Source organism: Falco naumanni, chromosome 4 (genome assembly GCF_017639655.2).
Source record: "Falco naumanni isolate bFalNau1 chromosome 4, bFalNau1.pat, whole genome shotgun sequence".
NCBI classification, from domain to species: domain Eukaryota; kingdom Metazoa; phylum Chordata; class Aves; order Falconiformes; family Falconidae; genus Falco; species Falco naumanni.
This window is the reverse complement of record NC_054057.1, coordinates 16,760,314-16,783,681: the sequence shown is the minus strand read 5'-3', so window position 1 is coordinate 16,783,681 and position 23,368 is coordinate 16,760,314. Positions and strand designations below refer to the sequence as shown.

The 23,368-nt window shown below is 40.6% G+C and overlaps 1 protein-coding gene across 3 annotated transcripts in view; it reads left to right on the top strand.

The window, feature by feature from the left end:
* Positions 1-2,538: 2,538 nt before the first annotated feature.
* UBP1 (upstream binding protein 1) overlaps positions 2,539-23,368 on the top strand; it is a 38,337-nt gene continuing 17,507 nt past the window's right edge. Inside the window, exons 1-7 of one of the 3 annotated variants that reach the window (XM_040593285.1) lie at positions 2,539-3,217; positions 12,804-12,955; positions 17,637-17,713; positions 20,264-20,369; positions 20,986-21,092; positions 22,796-22,948; positions 23,099-23,209. In XM_040593285.1, coding sequence (XP_040449219.1) covers positions 3,105-3,217; positions 12,804-12,955; positions 17,637-17,713; positions 20,264-20,369; positions 20,986-21,092; positions 22,796-22,948; positions 23,099-23,209 — 819 coding nt within the window. In that variant the 5' untranslated portion in view covers positions 2,539-3,104. The remainder of the gene's footprint in view (positions 3,218-12,803; positions 12,956-17,636; positions 17,714-20,263; positions 20,370-20,985; positions 21,093-22,795; positions 22,949-23,098; positions 23,210-23,368) is intronic. The other 2 variants (XM_040593284.1, XM_040593286.1) reach the window with 2 other exon arrangements.

Genomic DNA, 23,368 nt, shown 5'->3' with positions numbered 1-23,368 from the left:
TATGGAAGCAGCTGCCATTCATATTACAATCTGCAGAATGTCAACTGTAGGCATTAAAAAAATCACAAGGCTAGTGCAAAAACTGAAAAATAGAAAAAAAAAATGTCAAGGCTTCCATTTGTAATCATTCTCTGTTTAAAGATATTTTAAACTCCTTTGGAAGAAGTTGAGAACACCATGTCATAATTACAAAAACTAGAGATTTAAGTTGAGTACTTGAGTGATACGCTCTGAAGCTACAACTCCATCCACTGGAGCTGGCTAGATCTGGCTGGAAAGCAGTGTTTGTGTGCACAGCTGATTCCCAGGAGATGGTCCGAGAACAGGACTGATCAGGGAACCTGCCCCAAAGAAACACACACATCAGAGGCCTGTAATTTAAAAACAACAAACACACGCACACGTTCCACAAACCTTTACAGAAAACATCTTGTAAATCAGGCAGGGATACAAATAATGCTAAAGAAAAATGTATGCATGGTAATACTCGTATTTTAACAGAAAAAGGACACTTTATGTCCTAAAATAGCTGAAAATAACGTCTTCAGAAATACTAAGTCAGTTTGTTTATCACGGACAAGCTTTGCCCAACTTCTAAAGACTGAACTACAGGAGGACAGGTCTTACTGTATCCACTCCAGATACCCTCAGCAGAGGTTGGAATTTAGATCGGAAGAAAACAATTCCCAGCATAAAATTTGCCAGTTTATGATTCTGTAACTGCTGTGTAGCTATGTTAATGTAAGTACAGCAAGCAGAATAACCAGTTATGCTAGGCATAAATCAAACTGCATCTGGCTCCTCTGGTCCTGGATCCTGTCTTCTCTCCCTGAATGTCGGAAGTAGGAAGTGCACTACTTTAGTTTTTCACAAGCCACCACTCTCTTTTCTATCACTTACAGAAGTGTTTTGTAGTGTTATTTATGCTACCTTACTTTTGTAGACCTAAAGTGGACTTTATAAATGTCTGCTTAGGGTATGGTTTGAATTTTCAATTAAAACTCTGTAATTCTTCAATGATAGAAGCTTAAGCTAACTTTGCAGCCTCTACGGTTGTATGCTGAATGCCTACTAATTGATTAACTGGACCACAAACATCCCGTAAGAGTCACTGAAATAAAGTATTTCAGTCATAATAACAAATTAATCAATTCAGGGTATTGTTGTCATCTCCTCAGGCTTAAGAGAGGTATTTTGCCTGTGGTAATTTTAATTCTTCTCATTAAAAGCTGTAACTTGGTAGCTAGTGCCTATGCCAGTGACTTGTTCGTGAGCCCATGCCCTCTTCATAAATTACCCTTTGCTAAGCTTCTTCCTACATGTAGATGACTTATTCATCTGTCCACAAACAGGCAGAGAACTCATATATCAATTACAGCAGCAAAAATACCGGTACCATTTTCTGGAGAAGCCATATGTCCATTTACAGCAGCTTTGCTCCAGAAATTAGGTGATAAAAGGGCTTTGACCTGCGAGCATGTTCCTCTGAGCTCCAGTCATTTCTGTGTAAGTCCTGCCAGCAGGTGCCCTGTGAGCCTTCATGTTTGCGTGTACTTTTCAACAGTTGGAGATTTGGTTGCAAACTCAGGATGCAGGTCTTGAGATTTTGTTCATCAGATTAAGTAGTGTATTTATACTGTGCGTTAGGTGGTATACTAGATGTAATTTATTTCTCTGCTTTGCAGGTACTGCTTTGTCTTTTTGATCTATATTCCTGTGGTGTTGATTGGCCATTCAGACTGCAGCAGAGTTTGGGTTGTTTAGGGCAGGCTCCTCAGCCTTTTTCAGAACGTGTAGGTCAAGACAAGGCAGAAAACGGGGGCAGCTTTCTTTTCTATTAACCTTTATTCTCCTCCGACAGTCACGTACTGTGAAAAAAAAGATAAAAACCGGCATTATATGAGCGGGAAAGGCTGAAGGTGCCCCAAGGCTGAGGAAGAGTGGGCACGGCCGGGTGCTAGCGCTGCTCCTGCCCGCCGACCTGCCCCCGGTCCCTCTGGTGCCTTGAGAGCTTCCCGGGACCGCCGCCTGCCCGGGCCAGGGCACCCCCCGCCCCGCCTGCCGGCTCCGGCTCCGCGGAAGACGGGCAGCAGTGGGACAGCCGCCCGCACCGGGGCGGGGGACAAAGCCCGGCCGGGCCCAGCTAAGCCGCCCGCAGGGGACACTGCCGCAACCTTTCCCGCATCGCCCGGCGGGCTAGCGGGGCTCTGACGCCACTTCCTGCCCGACTTCCGCTTCCGCTCCGCACCCCGCTTCCGGGTAGGCGCTCCCAGCATGCCGCGCCGCAGCAGCGGTGCACGACGGGCCCTCCGGCGTGGGGCGGGGCGCCGGAGCCTGTCACCCGGTGACGTCGCCTGGCGTGAGGAAGTACCCGCTCATTGGCTGGGCTTCCCCCTCACCCCTCTCGCCCCCCTGTGATTGGGCCCTCCGGCGGAGACCAGCCAATCGGCGGCCCGGGACGCGGGAAGGCCCCGCCCCGGCAGCCGCTGGGGGGTGGAAGTAGTCGCCATGTTGGCGTGAGCGGCGGCGCTGCGCGGGAGCAGGGGCACGCCGGGGCTGCGCGCGGCTCCCGCGGCGGCAGCGGGGCGGGGGGGGCGGCCGGCCGTTACAGCCGCGCGAGGCGGGCGGCGGCGGCTCCCCGGCGGGGCTGTAGTGGCAGCGGGTGCCCGCGCTGCTGCTGCCGCCGCCGCCGCAGCCTCCCCCCCGTGAATGATGCGGCGGGAGGCGCCGCTGGGCTGGGTCGGAGCTCGGGCGGTGGCAGAAGCGGCGGCGGCCCCTGGCGGTGTGCGGTCGGAGGCGGCGGGGAAGGGCGCGGCGGAGGCGGCCGCCCGGTCCCCAGCCCCCCGCGGCGGCCGGGCGAGCGCAGGATGCTGAGAGCGACCCCGCGCCCTGGTCGCGCCGCGGGGAAAGGACCCCCCCGGGGCTGAACGCGGACTCCCCCTCCCCCCGCCCCGCCCACGCTTCCCCCCCAGCCCCTCACTCCGTCGGCGCCGCCCGCCGAGACGCCGCCTCCCGGGGAGCAGCGGCGGCGGCCCCGGGGCTGAGCGGCTCCTCCCCGTCCGGCTCCTCCCGCGGCGGCGCGGGAGCGCGGGGGGCGGTGGAAGATGGCGTGGGTGCTGAAGATGGATGAAGTGATCGAGTCCGGGCTGGTGCACGATTTCGACGCCAGCCTCTCGGGCATCGGGCAGGAGCTGGGGGCCGGCGCCTACAGCATGAGGTAACGCTGCCGGCGGTGGGTGCTCGGGCCGCTCTGCCCTGCCCGTGCCGTTGGGCAGCGAGCGCGGGAAGGAGGTGGCCCCCTCCCTTCTTCCTCCTTCTTTCGTTTTTTTTTTTTGTTTTTTTTTTTTTTTTTTTAATGAAGTACTCTTCACCCCGTTACCGGAGACTCTCCCAGAGGAGCGGGCACGTGGCGGAGGCCGGCCCGGTGTCTCTCGGTAGCCCCGCGTGGCGTGAGGGGCTGCCCCGGCGGGTCCCCCCGCCCTCCCCTCGGGCTGGCAGGGCGCCCTTCCCAAGGGGCGGGCGGCGGCTGCTGCTGTTGCTGCTTGCCCGGCGGTGCTTTCGCCCCTACGTGTATGATCGCTGCCATAAAAATGACATTTCTCTGTCCCTTGGCTGTGCAACCAGAGCCCACGTTTCAGAGGATGATCGTCTTCTACTCGGCAAATACAGTTCTGGTTTCTAATGACCAATAGCTGCTTTCTTTAACGTCTGGAAAACGTTCTTTCTCGAGCCAGTAAACGCTGTGGTAGTTAGTAGGGTGGTGGTGTGGTTCTGCTTTAATAAGTCTGTTTATTCTTTAATATATTCTTTAATATTCTGTGTAGTATGTGCTTTTAGTGACGTTTTTCTGTTTTTTCCTGTTTTTTTTCTTTCTTGTTAGGTAGCTCTTTCAGTTCTTAATCAACTTGGCAGTTTCTTTACCTTTTGATAGTTTTCCAGGCTTTACAGTGAAAGTATTTAGATAGCTTTTGGGTGTGCTTGTTCAAAGTTAAGATAAAGCTGTAATTGTTTGAAATAAGTATATTTAATCTTAGTTACAGTCAGAACGTGTGGATTCCTGAGTGAGTTACTGGTGTGAAAAAGGGAAACTGTTTTGGAGACACTGGGAGACATTTTAGTTTAAGATTTTCAACAGCGTTGGTATTTTGAGAGCCTGAAGAAGTAAAACACTGGCATTTGATAGTTTGATGGCCTAGCCTGTGTGGAAGATACCTTACCTCTCGGGGTTGCCTGAAACTTGGAGGCCACCACAAGTTTCAGCTATTTGTATACGTTTTAAGGCAGTACTGCTCAGGTGCATGTTGAAACTGTGGTGTCTTTGTTCAAAGTTATAAATAAAGTTTGCAGCTGAATAGACATGAAGACCCTTTTGCTAGTATTTGGGATTGTGAGCTCAGCAAGTTTATGGTGGGATATGTATTTGCTGGGGGTTTTGTTTTGTGTGAGGCTTGGTTAGTATTTTTTTTTAATTTAAACCCAATTCTAAAACTTGTTTAGAGAACTAGGTGATTCATCTCTCTTCATGAGAATACTCCTGATTTTATATTCAGCTTGTCTGGATTTTATTCTACTTCGTTCCCGTTTCTGTCTGTGTCAAGCAGACGTTCATCCCACAAAGTGGTGTGGCAGTTTTTGTGGGCAGCTGTATGGCAGTTGCCTGGATGGCTTCTCAGTGTGCAAACACCAATGCATAATTTATGCGCTCGAACAGTTCTTCCTTGTCTGTCATGATCCTGTTCTTTCTAGGATTTCTTATGATTGGAAGTCTTCTGTTTTGACTGGGATAGCTCTTTAAAGATTTTCTTTTCTTTTTATAGACTTCATTCTTCTCCCAGTAACACACACTGTTTAGTTTCTTGGAACTTTAGGAAAATCTTCTCTGTTGTTGTGTAGATTTTCTTCTGCTGTATCATGCTTTTATGGTGGGTAGCAATTGTAAATGGTTTTTAGTTACACATACCTGCCTACTAGGATATTTCAAGTTACCACAAAAAGAGTTGTAACAGTTAAAAACAGCTTTTAAAAAGCAATATTGCACAAGCTAAGCTGCACATTAGTTCTCATTTTTATTGAACACTTCGTTTGTGATGAGATGCAAGTACTTTTGGAACACATTTTTTGTAACTTTACTGTCTGAACACACAGTTAAAGGGATCGCCTAATTGCCTTTAGCATTTGCTGGACACAGAGCGATTTCAGCCGAATATGTTAGCTGTTTTATGTATTGATTAGATTTCTACTTTATGGACATCATGGTCTGTTAAGTAATGTGAGAGGGGAAAACTAAGAGGTGGCGTAGCATGAAGAGTGAAGATACTGTGCTGACACTGATCCTGTATGCTAGTAGAAGACAGTTGTCCTCTCTTTGTTGTCTAGAGGAGAATGCTGGGAGATCTCCTGAAGCTATATGCCCCCTGCATTTTGTTAGGAAGACCTGGACATAACCCTTTTACCTATTAGGTTTTATATAATATAGTTGATGCTTTCTTCAGTTTGATCACTCAGTGCCCTGAAGTAGAGTATATGGCATTACTTCTGTTTAATTAAGCCAGTTGCTCATGTCTGTTGACCGGTAACTGTAGGTTTTTTAAAAGGAAGCTACCTAGACACGATTTCTCTGTAGATAGTTCTCATAATTTCCTTAAAATCTTGAAACCCCCTTTTTCTGATTGCTGTTCTTACGCCTTCTCATGCGGTAAGAAACTGCCTATAAACACAAAATTAAATTCAGTTGATAGTAAATTTTGTCAGATGTGTCAAATACCACCCCATCCCCAAAACCTATATAAAAACACGGTACCTTCAGTGATAGTGAGGTTTGAATATTGCTGTTACCTTCAGTTGGTAGTGACACTTGTAGTGATTTTTTACAAATTGTCATAATATCCATCGCAACACAGCAAGAATTGTGTAATTTTGGGGGCCACTCATCGTTAGTCTGAACTGTTAAAAAATGGGGGCTATTCCATTGAAAATATAAGTTTCATATATTGCCTGCCATTTCTTGTGTAGAATTCCATTTTTGATGTAATGAATTACTTGATTAATGAACTGATTAAAATGAGCATTAATACAAGGACACATACCTTAATTACTCAATTTTTATGTGTGATTTGGAAGTTTAGTATATGGATTTATTTAAATGCTTGCAATTCCAATGATATTTGTAGTCCTAAAATTGATGTCTGTTTTGGGGGAACTTGGTGATTATTTCAGGAGTATCTGTTTTGGTGTATATTTCTAGATTAAAACCTGAAGTTTTTAAACTAAATTGAAGAAGATGACTCTTGGTTCTGAAAGAGGGACGTCTATACAAAAGACTGTATGGAAATGCATTGAGACAATCCTCTGGTTTTGGAGAACTGAGTCAGTTTGCTGCATCTCCCAAACGCTTGGAGTGCCTTTGGAGAATGGAGGTGGCTTCCACCTTGGTTGAAAATAAGTGTGCTGCAGTCAGTCTTGTTTCTTTAAGTAACCATTAAGGTGGTCTGTTAGGATTCGGGGACCGCTGTCTTACAGCTTAGAGCTTTGTTTTCAGGTGGAGAAGAGAGGGAGAGTGTTTTCTTCTAACAGCTTTTGTGTCCCTGACATCTGCTTTTTGGCTTCTGATGAACTCAGTTGGGTCATGACAGGTACTGTCTTACCTTTATAGTTGCTGTGCAAGAATGAAAAAAATTGGACATGAGGTCATTCAAGCCCTATTTTCCTTGTGGCTGCTGTTACTTTCTGATGGACAAAAGGACTGTTTATTCTTTCCTGAATGCTGCCTGCTCTTTTGAGACTCTGCTACTGGTTATGTTGTTTTTTGGGGTTTTTTAATAAGACTACTTGCTTAAGGTATCCTGTAATTTTTAATTTTTTAAAAAAATTTTAAGATGTACATGGTATTTTCTGTAGAGTACATTTAAAGGTTCTGTTGCAGTGGTACGTATTGCACTAGCAAAAATAATTTTCACTGACATTTAGACTATAAAATAAAATATTGTGTACTGATTAGACTTGGAGCTTGATTCTTTGTGCAGGCATGCAAACAGAAATACCTGTCAGGAAATAGACATTTGAGGAACAATAAAATCCACAAACCTAAATCTCCTAATTTTGTTACCACAAATAAAACATGTTGAAAGATAAACCTCATGTTCCAGATCACTGAGCCACTGCTGTTGTTTGTTTTTTGGGTTTTTTCCCCTCCTTCACCGTTGTATGTGTGGATATGTTTCAAAAAGTCAGGGTTGCGTAACTGTCTCCTCTGTTCCTCTGTCGCGTCTCATGGTGGATGTAGGTGCGGGATTGAGAGCAGGGCAGCAAGTTTGCTGTATGCATTACTCCCACTTAGAAGCAGTCTGTACTATGTAGCTGCTGCAGATTAGTACAGACTGCCTGACCTCTCTGTGTTGGAGTAGTGGATGGAAAACTGGGGTTTTGTAATTGTGAACAAATACTGTTCTTGCAGCTTTTTCTTGGTATCTTCAAGAGCTTAGGAGGACACAAATTATGGAATTGGGGTTTTTGTTCTTGTGCATTTTGTGCCAAATTCCCCGTAAGTCGAGGCCTTTAACCAGCTGAGTTTCCATGTGATGGGTTGTAGGATTCCTGGGAATAGCATTATATTTGCACATGCTTCTTCACGTTGCACTTCTCTGATTCAAGTTGCTTCAGAGAAAGTTGTTTCCCAGCAGTTACTTCCAGGGGTCTTGTCTCACATCAGACTTGCCTTTGTGGATACAGGGCAAGCAAGTCTCAGTTCTCCTGTTCCCTTATATTTTCTCATGGCTCTTTGAGACCTCTTAAACAGTGCAGAGCTGGGCTTTGAGATCATAACTTTAATTCAAATACTGCCTGAGAAACATTTTTCTCAAGGTATTTGTCCTTGTAAATTGTGCTTTAAAGTTTCAAAAGACCTGCATGTTCCTGGATGCTTTAGTACTCACACCCAAAAGTTTGCAATCCAGAAGACAGATAAGGCAGATGATTGATGGAAAGTCACTTTGGATTTTGATGACATACTAGTTCCTGTTCTTTTAAGGACAGGAGGTTCTTAATTTATTTTGTGACCCTGTTATTAGGCAGGTGAGGGGTTTTTGTGTTTTGCGGTTTTGGTTTTTTTTCCATGCTTCAGAAAGTGTTGAAAAGAAGAGGGTTTTATATTTGGAAGAAAGGTGGTTCTGTGGCTGATGCACATTTCACAAGCATGGGAGAAGGATAACTTGCATCTTTCTTGTGCTATACTCATGTAGGCTACATAGGATAGCTTATCACACATGATCCATCCCACTGGATGCTTTGGTTCAAGGTTTGGCGTGCACCTTGCTTCCTCTTCTAAGCCTTCTTAACTTTTGTGTGGTGAAGTTGAGATTATGCACTTTTCCTGTAACATAGCTAGCTAAGATTGGGTGTTGGAGATGTGTTTGCTGCCTGCTTTTGGTGTGTAATGAAGACTTTCTTTTTGTTTTTCTGGGAGCATTTTCTCTTCCTTCTAGGAAGAAAGAAGGCTTTCAGCTGAATGCTTTAGATAACAAATTGTGAGGGATGAAGACAAGACTTTTAGTACTGGAGCTAATAGTTTCAAAAATTTGGTCTCTGTGTTCCTTCCATCAAGAGAGTAAACCTTGACAGATCTGCTTTTCCAAATGATACCAAGAAGTCTTAACAAAAGATGCTACTTCTCCTTAAAAACATTGCTATTCATTTATACCTCAGCTTGCTTGTGGTAGTCCAAGGTTCACTTAGATGAGACGAGTGAAGTAAATTAGTCTTTTACTTCATAAATCAAAAGTTATCATTGGCAGAAAAAGAACAGAATCGGTCTTCTAAAACTCTTTTCTCCTGTAGCATGAAATAATTTCAACAGTAGCTGTTGTGGAAAACTCATTTTTCCTCTATCTGGGCAACTTCTGTTTAGGCAAGAGGTTCTTTGCCGTGTTAAATAACCTGAGCAAAGCTGGCAGTAAAAGTGCCTGTCACTAATCTGCATTGGGCCAGCACAAATCAAATTTCACCAGCTGAGTAGAAAATGACTAGAGGATGCTGAAGTATACAGAAGTGTGGAGGCTGCCAGTGATTTACTGGGGGGCAGATAATTTGTGCTGCCAGGCCACTGGGTCATTATAAATGCAGAAATTGTGTCCAGGATCTAAGGACAAAGAAGCTGGAACTGAGAAGGCTGACCTGCTCTCCTGGCCTTTTTTTTCTGTTGGGTCTTTACAATAGAATCAGTATAAAAGTAGAGGTGGTAGAAAGACTGTCACAATCTCCACAGTTTTTAGGAATGTGGTCTACTTAATAGCATATATTGTCTGCAGTTTATCACTTGCAGGATGTTGCTCTTCAGTGTAAGTAGAGGACTATTAAAAATACTAAATTTCTGTTTCCCATTGGTTTCCTTCTCTGAATTGTGAGTACACCTCACATGTTTTCTTCAGCTGTGCTGTGTGAGGATTGAGTTTTATTTTGTGGAAAATGCTTGTCACTGAAATTTAGATGGGCCCTATTTGAACTAAAGTAAGGATAAACAACAGGGGATTTTGGCCTCAGAGAACTGGGAGGAATGCTCGTTATATTCTTGTGTTTCTCAGAGTTGTGTGTTCCTAATGATTTCCTAGCTAAACGTAGACATTAGCAATTTCTTCCCTGATTCCTGTACCCCTGTTACTGCCAATCGTGAGGAGGGACATGAGCTTAAGTCATTGTGCTTACCCTCAAGTTATGTTTGGTAGGATGAGGGTTTCTCTTCAGTAAGATTTTTATCACCTGCCTTTGTCACCTTCAGCAGTGTAGCTGTGTGTTGGGCCGTGCTGTGAACTCACAGACACCCCAACCTAGCCCAGAAAAATGCTGTGTAGGGAGGGAGCAGCTCACATAGCAGAAATTCTTTATGCCATTACTGCCCAGAAGACCCTTCGTGTTGCTGAGCTGTAGGCTCACAGGTATGATTAAACCTGGCCATCCTCTGTTGCTGTACAACGGTGACGAAGGATAAATGCGTCGCTTCGTAGCAGCTTCCTTGCTGAAAGTCAGAAAAGATACATCACTTTTTTGAAGAGGAATTAATAGTTGGTTCTAAATCAGTTAACATTTCTTTATCACTGACACTTCAAAATCTTAATTTGAAATACTTTTGTCATATCCTTTTGACTCTTTTTAATTGCCTGCAGCTTTTATCTGTTTTTAGACAGAAACAAGTGTATCTGTAGATGTGAAAACATGGATATTTCATTCTTTATGAGTGAACAAAGCAAAATGTTATTTAAATTGTATTTATTTAAAGATGGTCTAGGAAAGAGTTTTAAATGCATTGGCTTCTCTTTTCCTTTGGAATGTACTAGTACCCAGAATAGTCTTTTATAAGAAAAATGTATGGTTTTATCTGGGAAAATAAATGAAGATTCTTACATTTGCCTCGTGCCATTTGCTGGAGTGTTTTTCTGGAATGGTGGCATTTAAGATCAGGCATTATGACCTCTTTACAATTAAATTGTAGGGTTGAGGGGTTGGATGTCTTTTTTTTTTTTTTTTTTTATGATGTCTGTGTTAGCAGTTAGTCATTACCACTTTGTATTAGCAAAAGCAGGTTTAAAGCAGACTAAATTTGTCTTCCAGTTTTGGTGCCTTCCAGTGCCTTGTCTACTCATTTAACTAGTTCATTAACCACGGCACACATTCTTAAGACAGACCAGATGCATTTTTGTCTTTAAGTTCTGAGAGGGAAATCAAGGCTTGAAAGGTATTTTTCATAAATACACAAAAGACTTCTCTTTTTCATCTTGTGTGTTACATGAAAGCAAGTGCTGCAGAATTTAGGTGAGAATTACAGGTTATTTATTTGGTGAGATACTTTGCATGCCACCTTTTATTGTGCTTCGACTCATACATGTTTATTTTAAACATGGTTATTGTTTCCGTGTTCTTTCCATTTTAAAGTTCCTCTTCGTAAAAACGCTCAATTACTCTACTAAGTGCCAAAGAACACAGGGGTTCCCGGTGTCCAGGTCCTGTCTCGGGCCTGTCGCAGCGCTCCCTCTGGCGTTGCGCTGCCCTCTGCTCGTGCTGCCCTTTTGACTGACAGCAGGGCACGAAGCATCTGGTGTTTTTTTGAGTCACCCTCAAGTAGCAGTCCACCCATCTGCGAAGTCTTCGGTCCTGCCTTTGGACGTGATGCTCCTTTTGACCGTTTTACAGTGGCTGCTTCTCTTTTAAGTGGGTATTTCACATCATTTTCCTTTGCAACTAGTTAAGGAGTAAAGCTGCCTCTGGGCTCCAGTTTGGGGAGCTGGCGTCAGGAGGCTTGTACTGCTTTTTTGGACGGTATTCTTGCCTTGTCCTGCTTTCATGCCCGTTTGTAGCATCTCCTGTGGTTTCTTCCCAGTGACTTTTTTCTTTTTCTTTTTTTTTAATTCTAGTTGTTGTTTTTGGGAGAGACTGTACAGTCTCTACAAGGTATAGACAAACTTCTTAAACTTTTTCACTGTTCATAAGTACTTCTTCTTTCAGGTCCAGGTAGCCAGGGGAGTGGAATATGATGTGGCTGGTCTTTAGCTTACTGAATGTGACACCTGCTCTTAAGAGAAAAGTTGGGGTGCTGCAGCCACACCCTGCATACCTAATACTTACATAGACCAAATCTATACTGTAACCTTCCATGACACACAAATATTGGCTGTAATTTCACTCTTTAAATTGATTATGATACTTTTTGATTCTCCAGATATGAGCTGGAATTCAAGAATGATTAACAGAGTTCTCTTTAAGTAAAACAGACTGTCACAGAAATGAGGAACAGCAGAAAACAATTTAACTTCAAACATTTTAGGGTAGAAAGTGTAAACAATCATGCAATGCAGATGTAATTATTTAAAAAAATAAATGTATGATTGTGATCGATGCAAGAAAAATAAAGACAATATATGTAGATTAAAAACTGAATCAATAGGTGAGATGTGAGAAATCTTTCTTCAGTTTAGAAACTCATTTTCAAAGACATTTTTATGGACCTGCAGATGACTTGATTGTGAACAAAAATTCCATGCAAGAGCTACTCACTAATCTCTTTGAGGTTTTATTTATGAAGGATTACTGTATACAAGGAAAATGAATCTATTGGTAATATGGATAATTTTATTCTGTAGAAAGCAGAAGATGTGTTTACTGGTTGTGGTGAAGCTGTCTTTCTTACTGTGAACAGTACAGATTGCACTTTACTCTTCAGAAACTTCACAGTTCAGAAGTTTATCTGGTGGTCTTACATTTATAAGTGAAGTGAACCTGCTGCTTAATCTTTTTGTGCTATTCAGTGTGCTAAAGCCTAATAAAGCCTAATAAAAGTTAATATTGAAAAATCTTCAGTGTCAATGGAGTTGATAGGTTAGATATGATGATACTAGATGGGGAGAAGGATTTTCAGTTCGGGGAATATATTATTTCAAAGAAGAAAGTAAATAAATACATCGCTCTCAGCTGCATGTATATTAGGCAAGCTTGCCTGTGTTGACAGGTGAAAAGAGTAAACAGTTTTTTCAGTGGAGATAAGAACTGAAGACTAAATTTTCAGAGGATGAGCACAACTTTATTTATTGTCTGCTTAGGTCCCAGGGCATTGCTTATGTGTCCTAGCTTAAAGTTTTGGTGAAAAATGTCTTCAATACTGCTCATGTTAGTTTCACTAGTAAACTGACACAATTCCGTATGTATTCCACTGTGGTTTTTAAAGTCACAAATACCTTTCCCCCCCCCCCCCGCCCCCCCGCTTTATCTTCAGGCAAAACAGGGCCAACAGTCTCACAGAGTTATTTGTTTGTTCTTTTCAGCGATGTTTTGGCACTACCCATTTTCAAACAGGAAGATTCCAGCCTTCCCCAAGAAAATGAGACGAAACATCCACCCTTCCAGTATGTTATGTGTGCTGCAACATCTCCAGCAGTAAAATTATATGATGAAACTCTCACATACTTGAATCAAGGTTGGTATACATATGTTACAGGCATAACAATAGTGAATGCAGCTTGTGGTGCAGGTCTAAAACTGGAATTGTATTTTGTGTTTTTGTACACTTGGGTACATCCAGAGTAAATGCATGTAAAAAGTGAGGTTGAGTACCTTGCTAGTTGTCTTGGTTTGTCCAACTGGTAGACCCATAGCTATAGTCTTGTCATTACATTCCTTTTAGAGTCTGGGGGTTTTGGGTTTTTTTTTCTGCTCTGTGTGTCACCCCTCGCCCATCTCCCACCTCCCAGAGTAAAATCAAGCTGACAGCTTTTAGGAGACAAACTTCAAGTAGTAATAGCTTAAAATACAAGACTAATTTTGCATTCCTCTTTGAACTTTTGATGATTGATAGTAGCAAGTATAATTGCATAATATTTGCATCAGCTACACACAAACACCCCTTAAAAGTCACAATAAATGTTAAAATGTCAGTCCCTAAACAAAAAGTGTTGCACAACAGAGGCCACTGTAATGGCTCTCAAATTAGCTATACATATCTGCCCCAAACAGTGTTATGTTTGAAATGTAAACACAAGTGCAGCTACCTTTGTTGTACCTTTAGAGTTTCTCTGTGCTTCACTATTGTCTGCCTGCATTAATCAGAAAGTATCTAGATAAATACTGCTCGTAAGTCTTGCTGTTTTTTCCTCATAGCCTGTAGTTGATTTGCGTGATAATTTGGGTTTCCTTCTACAGAGAGCAGAGACTGCTGGGTAAAAAAATCTGAATATAGTCATTGCCATGTGATAAAACCTCCCTCACCACGAGAGATGATACTGGTGTTCTAAGTTTAGTCAGCTAGCATTCTGAGCTCAAATAAAACCATTTGTCATTTGTTCAGGACTGTCCCCTCCCCTTGCTCTAACACTCTAGGATCACTGTTCCTAGATTTAGTTTTGCTTTTTCTTTTCCTTATGGACTTTGACTCAAAATCTCTCAATAAATGGCACTGTAATTAAAAGACAACAGTCCCACAGCATGACTTGTATGAAAAATGAAAACAATTTAAAAATATTTTTTACCACTACTTTTCCATATCCTACCATGTTTTGGTACAACTAATATTCTTGGCTAATGTGCCTCTCTGAGCAGTGTACTGCGTCAGTGTGCAGTGATAAGGACACAGGTTAAAATATGTACTGGTGAATTTTCCTTGGTCTGTGTGAGCTATGTAACTTGACAATTTACTAGTTTATAGAACTCATCTATTTTACATGTGTGTTTTCTTGATAGGCTGTCCTTTTTGCTCAAGTTTAAGTGCTTCTAGTAGTATGAACTGCTAGTGATGCATTTCATACCTGGTAGTGTTTAACTGGGGCCCTAAAGTCTGTGAGAGCAGACTATATCTAATTTGATACTGACATCATGTCAAAGCATCATTTTCAGCTTTCCATGTGAATAAACTGCTTCATCTTGCAGTATCCAGTCTGTCCAAGTATGCTTTAAACATTACTTGACTCCTCTACTAATGAGAATAGTGAAAGTTCTTTAGGTGATTCTTAGTCTCTTAAAAACATGTGATTGCATAGTTCAGCCATTTGCTTAGTGAGGTTTACTTTATTTTTAACCCCTTTTTGTACCCTGAGTGCTCTCTTCAGGAGAAAATGGAACAATTGCAGCAGTATGCTGGACCAGCAAGATGTTGTGCACTGTTTAAAAGAACTCTGAATTTTTATAAACTTTAAACTCTGTAGAAATATACTTTGTTTTCTTCAGTGCCAGGATCCCACCTTCCTGACCAAACATGAAGCTTGAAGTTCAGCTCAGTGTGTTGGGGAAGCAGCAAGCTGAAAAAAGAAAGTGCTTGCTATGAGAAGAGCTTGCCTTTTAAGTGACAGTGTCTGAAATGACTGTAAATGTTTCATCTACCCTTGAAAATCTCTTCATAAAGATTCTTTTGCAAAGAACTTGTGCTAGTTTTCAGAGTCTTGGGTAACTTCATTGAAGTCAAAAAATGAAGGCATTGATACATCCTTTTTCTAAATAAATATGGGGGGGGAAAAACCCCAGTTGTCCAGCATCCCTTCAGTGCCAATACCTCAGACAGAAAGACAGTACATTTGCTGTCTACGTTAAGACTTTTTCCTAAAAATTGTTCTCTTAGCTGTTAGTGTGTGTGTATGTATGTATACAAGTTAAAAAAAACCAAACTTGGGATTGTGTAGAGAGATGACATTTTTCATACTGAAGCCAGCTTAAAATAAGGATCAGTTTGCAATACTTGTTGTGCTGATACATATGTTTATGTAATGAATTGGATGAACTCCTCTAGCAAAAGAGTAATTTTAATCCTCGTCACTTCAGTTACCTTGTTTCTAGTTTGGCCCCGTTATCAGGCAGTGTCTCACCTTTAAATAATTTTCGAGAGGACTGTGAATAGTGAGTACCATAGAGAGCAAATACCTTCTTTAATTTCGTCAGCAGTTGTCTTAGTTTACTGAATCGGGAGTACTAGAATACTAGAAACAGCAGGAACATTTGCCCTGTCTGTTAAGCTATAGTGACATTTCTTAAGGCAACACTTAAGCAATCCCTGGCTTTACCCTCTGTCAGTGTTTTAGTTGGAATAGCTAAGAGTGTTGTTCAGAGTTTAGGAACTACAGGCTTCCTGGGAATGTGATGGAGAAACTAATTCTAGGAACCATTTCCAGGCACTTGAATGACAAGAGTCATCAGGAGTAGTCAGCATGGATTCACCAAGGGGAAGTCATGCTTGACCAACTTGATAAACTTCTCTGATGAAATGGCTGGCTTGATGGACAAGGGGAGGGCAGTGGGTGTTGTTTATAAGCCATTGTCTTCAGCAAGGCTTTTGCTGTTTTCTCCCATAAGGTGCTTGTACAGAAGCTAATGACGTCTGGGCTGGATAAGCATCCTTGGAGGTACTCAGAAGCGGTCAGGCTTGGTCCTGGGCAGCTGACTCTAGGTGGCCCTGCTGGAGCAGGGATGTAGGACAAGATGACCTCCAGAAGTCCCTTCCAAACATTACTATTCTGTGATTTTTGTGAAAGAGGGTACTACAGTTTCAGTGTTAAGCTGTGGGCAGTTAGAGGTTCCTAGCACCTTATGTCGCCTTGCTCCTGTGGCTACGCTCCAGGAAAAAGCAGGGAAAGCAGCATATATATCTCTCATACAGAAATGACTAAGATCAGTGCTGTGGTGCTTTTCACTTTCAGAGCAGTTACATGTCCAGAACAGAACATGTCTGTCCCTTTCTCTTGAAAACTTCCCATGCTATTGTTGCATTTTTGAATTGGGTATTCCTTGATTTTTAACTTCATCAAATCTTTCGTCTTAATATTATTTTGTACCTATAAAAGGTTAGCAACACTTGCTGAGCAAGCAAGCAGACATTACCATCCCTCCCCCAAAAAATGATGCAAGAGAAAGGAGAAATACTTGCAAAAGTTTTATTAATAGTGCTAGATTTTTAAAATGTTGTCTATAAATGTAGATGGGCTTACATATGTTGTATCTGTGTGAGTAAAGTAACATTGGTGCCTGAACAAATCTGACTTAACAGGAAAAAAGCTGCCTCCTCTTAAATACAGGAGGAGAAATGATCTGTTGCTTTACTGAGCTGCACTAGGTTCATTTCATTTTTATATGGGTTTATGTCATCAATGATCTTACTAATGATCATAGATGCTGGTGGGGTAAAGTAAATCTGTACATCTGTAGAGTATATACATAAATGTGCTAATTGCATTACAGCAAAAAACTCCAAACGGCCCATAGTTGGAGGTAGCGTCAGCCTATGAAGCAGTGAAAGGGGCTGAAGAAGTCATTTGCTTATTCACAGGGGTATGAGAGCTGACCTTTTACCGTGTAGGGCAAGTCAATAAATGTCTTTGAAATGTAGAATGCACTAGAACATAAAGGTAGTTTGGAGGGTAGTGTAGAAGGTAATGAATATACTGCACTTGATCTTGGTGAACCTCTTGAAATCTGTTTTGTCCTATATTTTAATTAGGGAAAGGTGATTTTGCAAATGAATATGTGCTGCTCACCTTGTGGAAAAAAAAAATAAAATCCCTGCAGTTCAAATAAATTACTTTGAGCTTTGTGTTTTTTAAAGCACAACAGTTCATCAAATTCACTGGAAAGATAGATTTGCTCGTACCTTTTTGAAATAACCAGTAACTGGCTCTGTTAAAGGCTTACTTCTGAAATCATGCAAAGCCTAAAAATTATACAAAGGCACAGGTACATGGACAGAAGTAAACATGGGAGAGTGGTATGTATGTTGCATGAAGAGTATAAAAACTCTGCAAGAGTTTTATTTCAGAAGACCACTCTGTGGTTCTCAGTATGCTGCCTTTCATCAGTTTCAAAAATAAAGGAATTCAGCTTTGAAAAGTGTTTCTTCAGAAGAAAAATAGAGAAACAAGTACTTACACTTCATGTAAAATGAAATACTTAAACTTTGAAACTATCTGTAGTTTTAAAGGGACCAGGAAGTTTCATTTTGTTCCATTAATTCCTGTTCTATGAAGTGAATCTTGTTATAAAAATCTATTGAACAGAAGTTTCAGGTACTGGTATTCTTCTGTACTATGAACCAAAAACTAATTCTGGTGCCTTAAACACAAAATAGCTTTGTGCTTTGTGCTCTGACTTCTCTATTGATACATATTTTTTTTCTCTCTTTAAAGGTCAGTCGTACGAGATACGGATGCTAGATAATCGGAAAGCTGGAGACATACCAGAGATCAATGGGAAACTGGTGAAGGTGAATTGAAGTTCTGTAGCTCATGTTACTAACAAACCTTGGCTGCTTGGGTATGGAAAGACTAGTTCTTAACCTTACCTGGTCACAGAGGGAAGTGGACCAGCTACTCTGACCAATAAAGAAAATGGGCACAGTGGAACCTAATGCATAGTTTTATTTCAGGTTTACTGGAAACTAGAAGAATATACCTGTATGCATTTTCCCATTTATTAATGTGTTCATGTTACTTTAGACAACTAAAGGTGAGCTAATCACTTCATGTACCCTTTATGAGGTCTGCAGTCTGATCTGTTTTAAGATGAGATGGGTCTCCACTAACTGTGTCCATGTCTTTCTGCTGAGTGAAAGGAAGCTGTGATAACAGTGATGGCAAATTTAAGTATATAAAGTTAGTGAGAGAAATTCAATCTAGAAACTGTACATTTTATGGATTATTTTTTTTCTTCCTGTCAGTAGGTGCTTGTTCAGAATGAGTGTGGACTGGTGATGTTTACAAATAAAGAAGTATGAATCCAAATACTCAGTGCATGGAGTACTTATATGTACTGAATACCAAGTTATTTTATGCAAAGCTTATGATCCTAGTTGCCTATAGATTTGTATGTATCCAGTGTCTTCTGAGCCATTTCATTGTCTATTTCAAGTGATTAGGAGATGGGGAAGGAAACTAGAGGATCATTTGGAAAGGAGTGGAGGTGTTATGAGCATGTTTCTTAGTAAGTGTTATGGAAAACACATGGAGCCAACTTGTGTTTTTTGCAACGGTGGGGTATTAGAGATGGATGCATAGGGCAACAGATTTCTCTTAATTTTGCTGCTCACGGAGCAGTTTGTTCCAGAGCTGAGGTCTTTTTCCTAATTCCAGATTTATCTCCTTGTGCTTTAGCAGAAGGTACTGTGGATCTGAGATATTGTGTGAAGTGTAAGAATGAGGCAGACTGAAAAATTCCCAATTCATGGTACAGATTATGAAAAGAACTGATAAAGGAGAGAGGTTTGGATTTTTCTTGTAAGCATCTAACGATTTTACCAAATTTGCTGAAAAATCTTATTCGGGTATTGGGAAAGAAGGGAAGAACTTCAGTTAAAGTCACTTTGGAAGTGGTACTGGTAAATACACCAGAACAGTGTGCCTGTGTGAGGCAGAGTCTGCCTGTCAACTTTGTGAACTTTGGCTGTTTCTATAGTCCTGTGCCTTGTTCTTGCTTTTCTGTGGGATGCTTGTTCAGAGATAATTTCAAGAAGTGTTAAGCACAAGTGTAAAACTGGGATTTGTGAATTCTGTTATTTAACCTTTTACAACCTGGCATGTTGACTTGCTGTAATAAGCATATTGACTATTTGCCCCCTTAGCTGTTATTGCCATGTAGTCGTGCGGTATCATTCTGCTGTAATTTTAGAGGTTTGTGTATTGGTGATGAGCCATTTGGTAGGCAGAATAGGACAAAGCAGTGCAAAAGTTTAAAAAAAGGAAATTTTGTCATAGCAAGGTATTGTAATGCTGCATCGACAGACTTCCCATTTTGAACATTTAAATGCTAAAATCCCAGTACTTTGTTAACAAAGAAGGCATTTCATGTTGAAGGTGGCTGCAGATGTTTCCAAGTTCCAAACTTGCCAGTTTGCAGTGAAAAAGGAGCGGTGTGTTTGTGCACGCACATGTGCGTGTACGTTTTCTGTTATTTTTGAAATAAAACCAAAGAAATGCAATGTATCTTTAAGAGACACTTCATTAACAAGTTCTTGGGTTTTTTGGACGCTTACCTGCTGTTAATACAAATAAGACTGTAGACTAATGGAAAAAAAACCCAAATTTGTCTACGTTTTGTTTGTTCAGTAGCAGTTGATGTGTACAGCATTCCCGCCCTTTGGATGTGCATTCATGCAGCAGAATATGACTAAGTGCACAGTGTACCAGCACTGTCCACGAAAGTATGTGTTGTTGGACAATTGCTTCTAGCTGAGTAACGTTACGGTATTTTTATGATTGTATGTCATGGTATTTTTAGATTAGTATTTCAGCTAGAATAGTTAGAAAAGTTTGAAAGTTGTTTATTACAGATTTGTTGTAACTATATACTTAAAAATTCTAGGAAGGGCATTTTCTGTTAGTTTCTTAAAACTTTCTACAAAAATCCACAGAATTACCAGTGAAATAAATGGTCAAACTATATTCACTGCTTTTCAGAATAAATGAAGTCTTTTGTGTTTGTTTTCTGAAGTAAGTTGGTGTTGCCGACACAGTGTCGGTACTGTGCTGTCAGTGTTGCTCAGTTCACTGCATCTAATTAATAGTGACCTTTAGAATATGCAACCAGATGTAATTCTCATTTGCATTTTTACCACATTTTTTAGTATCTCCTGTTGCTCAGTTGTATTTCTGTGTTCTGGAGTATTTTGGCATAGTGATGGTTGCCAAATTTTTTGCTGTAAGTACATATTTATCAGCACTGTGGCTATTTTGGAATGTTTTAGTGTTTTATCTTCAGGCTGTTTCTAAACATACAGTAACTTTGTGGCTCATCAGATGATCGTTTTCTTCTTTGTCAGAGTATTATAAGAGTTGTGTTCCATGACAGAAGGTTGCAATATACAGAGCACCAGCAGCTAGAAGGTTGGAAGTGGAACCGCCCTGGGGACCGACTTCTCGACTTAGGTATAATTGTTTCTATTTGTTGCCACTGTATGAAATTCAATTTCCAAATTTAAATTGATCATGATCACGTTTACGCTTGGGCTGGTGAAAAAACACATTAGTTTTCTGTATGCTGCTTTGTCACAGGGTGTGTTTTGAATATAAATGTTCTTACCACTTTAATATTCCTTTAAAAACTTTTAAGTGCTACTAGAAGTAAGGTAGCCACTCTGCAACCTTACACATTACTGATCTTTCTAATTTGGATTAGTAAATGTAACAGTAATCGGGAGAATACAGGCAAAAGTGACTTTCTTTAGTAAACTGTGGAAAAGGCACCAATGTGGCTTCTGTGTTTTGTGTAACTTGGTCATTTTTGGTGCACAGGCTGTGTGTGGGTGGTGGGGGAGGAAGGGAATCAAAAAACACTCTCAAACTCTGAGCACTTTTAATGTTGAGTCTACTAAGATTCTTCAGATGAGTCCTAGAGAAACTTTCTGGGCTTGTGGTCAAGCTGCCGAAGCCCACATTTTTCCATCTTACCTGTGTTTGCTGATGGTAACCTTATATTAAAATTTATTTGTAGTGTTTTCTTGGCATCTGATTATTTTGAAATATCTACTACTTATTTTAATAGATATTCCAATGTCTGTTGGAGTCATTGATATCAAGACAAATCCAAGCCAGCTCAATGCAGTTGAATTTTTGTGGGATCCAACAAAATGTACATCTGCTTTTATTCAGGTTTGAAACTTTACTTGACTGGATGTCTGTGTTTGGTGCATTTCAGGTCACAAACAGTAGTATATTTGCTTCTCTGTTTGTTATTTGTGGGATAGCCTTTAAATACGAGCTCTGTAAAAAACACAGGTTCATAGTTCTAGCAGTGTCCCTAGTTAGGTTTTTCAACTTGATTAGGGTTTCTAAAAGCTTAAAAACAAATTAAATAAAAGGTTTTCAAAAAGCTCTTTGAAGAAAGCTGTCATGGTTAAAATACTTAGTTATAAAGAGTATTGGAATCAATTTGTATCCTTCTAAATAACTGTCAATACTGTTTTTTGGGGTTTTTTGAGGCCCACTATCCTAGTGGCGAGCTTAAGCAAGGATTGGTGTAAGGATACAAAGTGAAAAATAATGTGATACAAAGAGACTTTGAAATCAGACATGCCAAGATGTTTCTTACTGTGTCGAGAGGCTTCCTTGTAGTACGATTTTGATATTCAGGGTAATTGAACATGCTTTCTTAGGAAATTATTTAGGTAGAATGTTCAGGTTTGCATTGGAATTTTTAGCTTTTCTCTCAGATCTGTTTGTATTACAAAAAGGTATACATATAAAGTTAGAGATAGCAGTGTTTCTTACTGTGGTTGCCAAAATAGGTTAAATTCCATATTGTCACTAAATTGACTCTGATCCAGTACAATCAAAGACGTTTTTTTCTAGAAAGAACTATGTAATTACTAAAATGTAGTCTCCTTGAAGAAGTGTGTGATAAACTATTCATTATTTTTGTTTATGCCCTTTAGAAGAAGTGGTAACAGACTGACTGAAAATTAAACTGGTTCTTGTTATGCAAGTGTAGTTTACTTATTCTAAAGTCTGTAGAACACAGTGTAGCGGCACTGATTGGATACTTAAAGCTTCAATTTCGAGTCTGCGTTTCTCTATTCTTGATAGCCATAGGAAATAAAAAGATAGTATTGTAGTTATTGAGAGTGCAAAGTGTCCATGGTGCTTGGCTCACTTAAAATTTGATAAAGAAGCAAAAAAAACGTTGGGAATATGGTCCAATGAGATTCATCATAACTCTGTTACACTGATTTTCTGCCCTTAGGTATCTTTTATGGGTATTTCTTGCCTATAAACCCAGTCTTCATTCTGATGTAGCACTTGAGGCAATTACATACTGATTAAAAAGTCTGCTGACTTCTATAAGAAATTTGCATATTTGAAAATACCCTGGTTTCACATGAGATTAAAAACTCTTCCAGTCAGTGACCTTCTGTAGCTTTGGTAATATTTATTACAAGTAACTGAAGTTTTTTCTAGCTATAATACATTGGACAGTAGTATTTTGAAAAAGTTATTGCTATATTCATGATAGATATAGTTGTTATCCACATACATTCTTCTTAAGACCCAGCAAGTTCTTATTTAATAAAAATCTGTAATGACTTCTGCCTTTTTGCAGAGATTTTGGTGACACGCTTGTTTCCCCTCTTCCCTGTCAGTTCAGGTGTAGTGTTTTTGGCATCATTTGCATGTGGGCATGAAAAGGAACCAATTACTTGGGCAGCTTGGTCCTCAGGCTGGGTAATTTATTACTTGTCTTTAGAAAACCCATGATGTTGGTAACACAGTAAAACTCATGCTGAGAATGACATTGTAGACATTGTCTAGAATACTTCTGAGAGTCCTTTTTTGTTTGGTGGTTGGTTTTTTTCCAGGTACATTGTATCAGCACTGAATTTACCCCTCGTAAACACGGAGGAGAGAAAGGAGTTCCTTTTAGGATTCAGGTTGACACTTTCAAACAGACTGAAAATGGAGAATATACAGATCATCTGCATTCAGCCAGTTGTCAAATCAAAGTTTTTAAGGTAACGGTAGAAAACAGATCCTTAAGTCTCTCGGAAGCTCTCATAAAGATGGGGGACATCTTTATATTACTGCTTGACTTCTGAGATTAGATTTCAATTATAAAACAATTTTCCACTTGCGTTCTTGTTCATGTAACTGTTCATTTTTAGCCAAAAGGAGCAGACAGGAAACAGAAAACAGACAGAGAAAAGATGGAAAAGCGAACTGCACATGAAAAAGAAAAGTATCAGCCTTCATATGACACCACAGTTCTTACAGAGGTAACAAAACAGAATTGCATCTGCTGACTGAGGAGAAAATACATAGATACGGCATATTACTTAGCTGCAGTCTTGAAAGGGTTGGGGAAGAATTAGTTTTACACAAAGATAAGCTTTTTATTTAAAATCATGTCCAGTGAACAGCAACATTAAATTTTA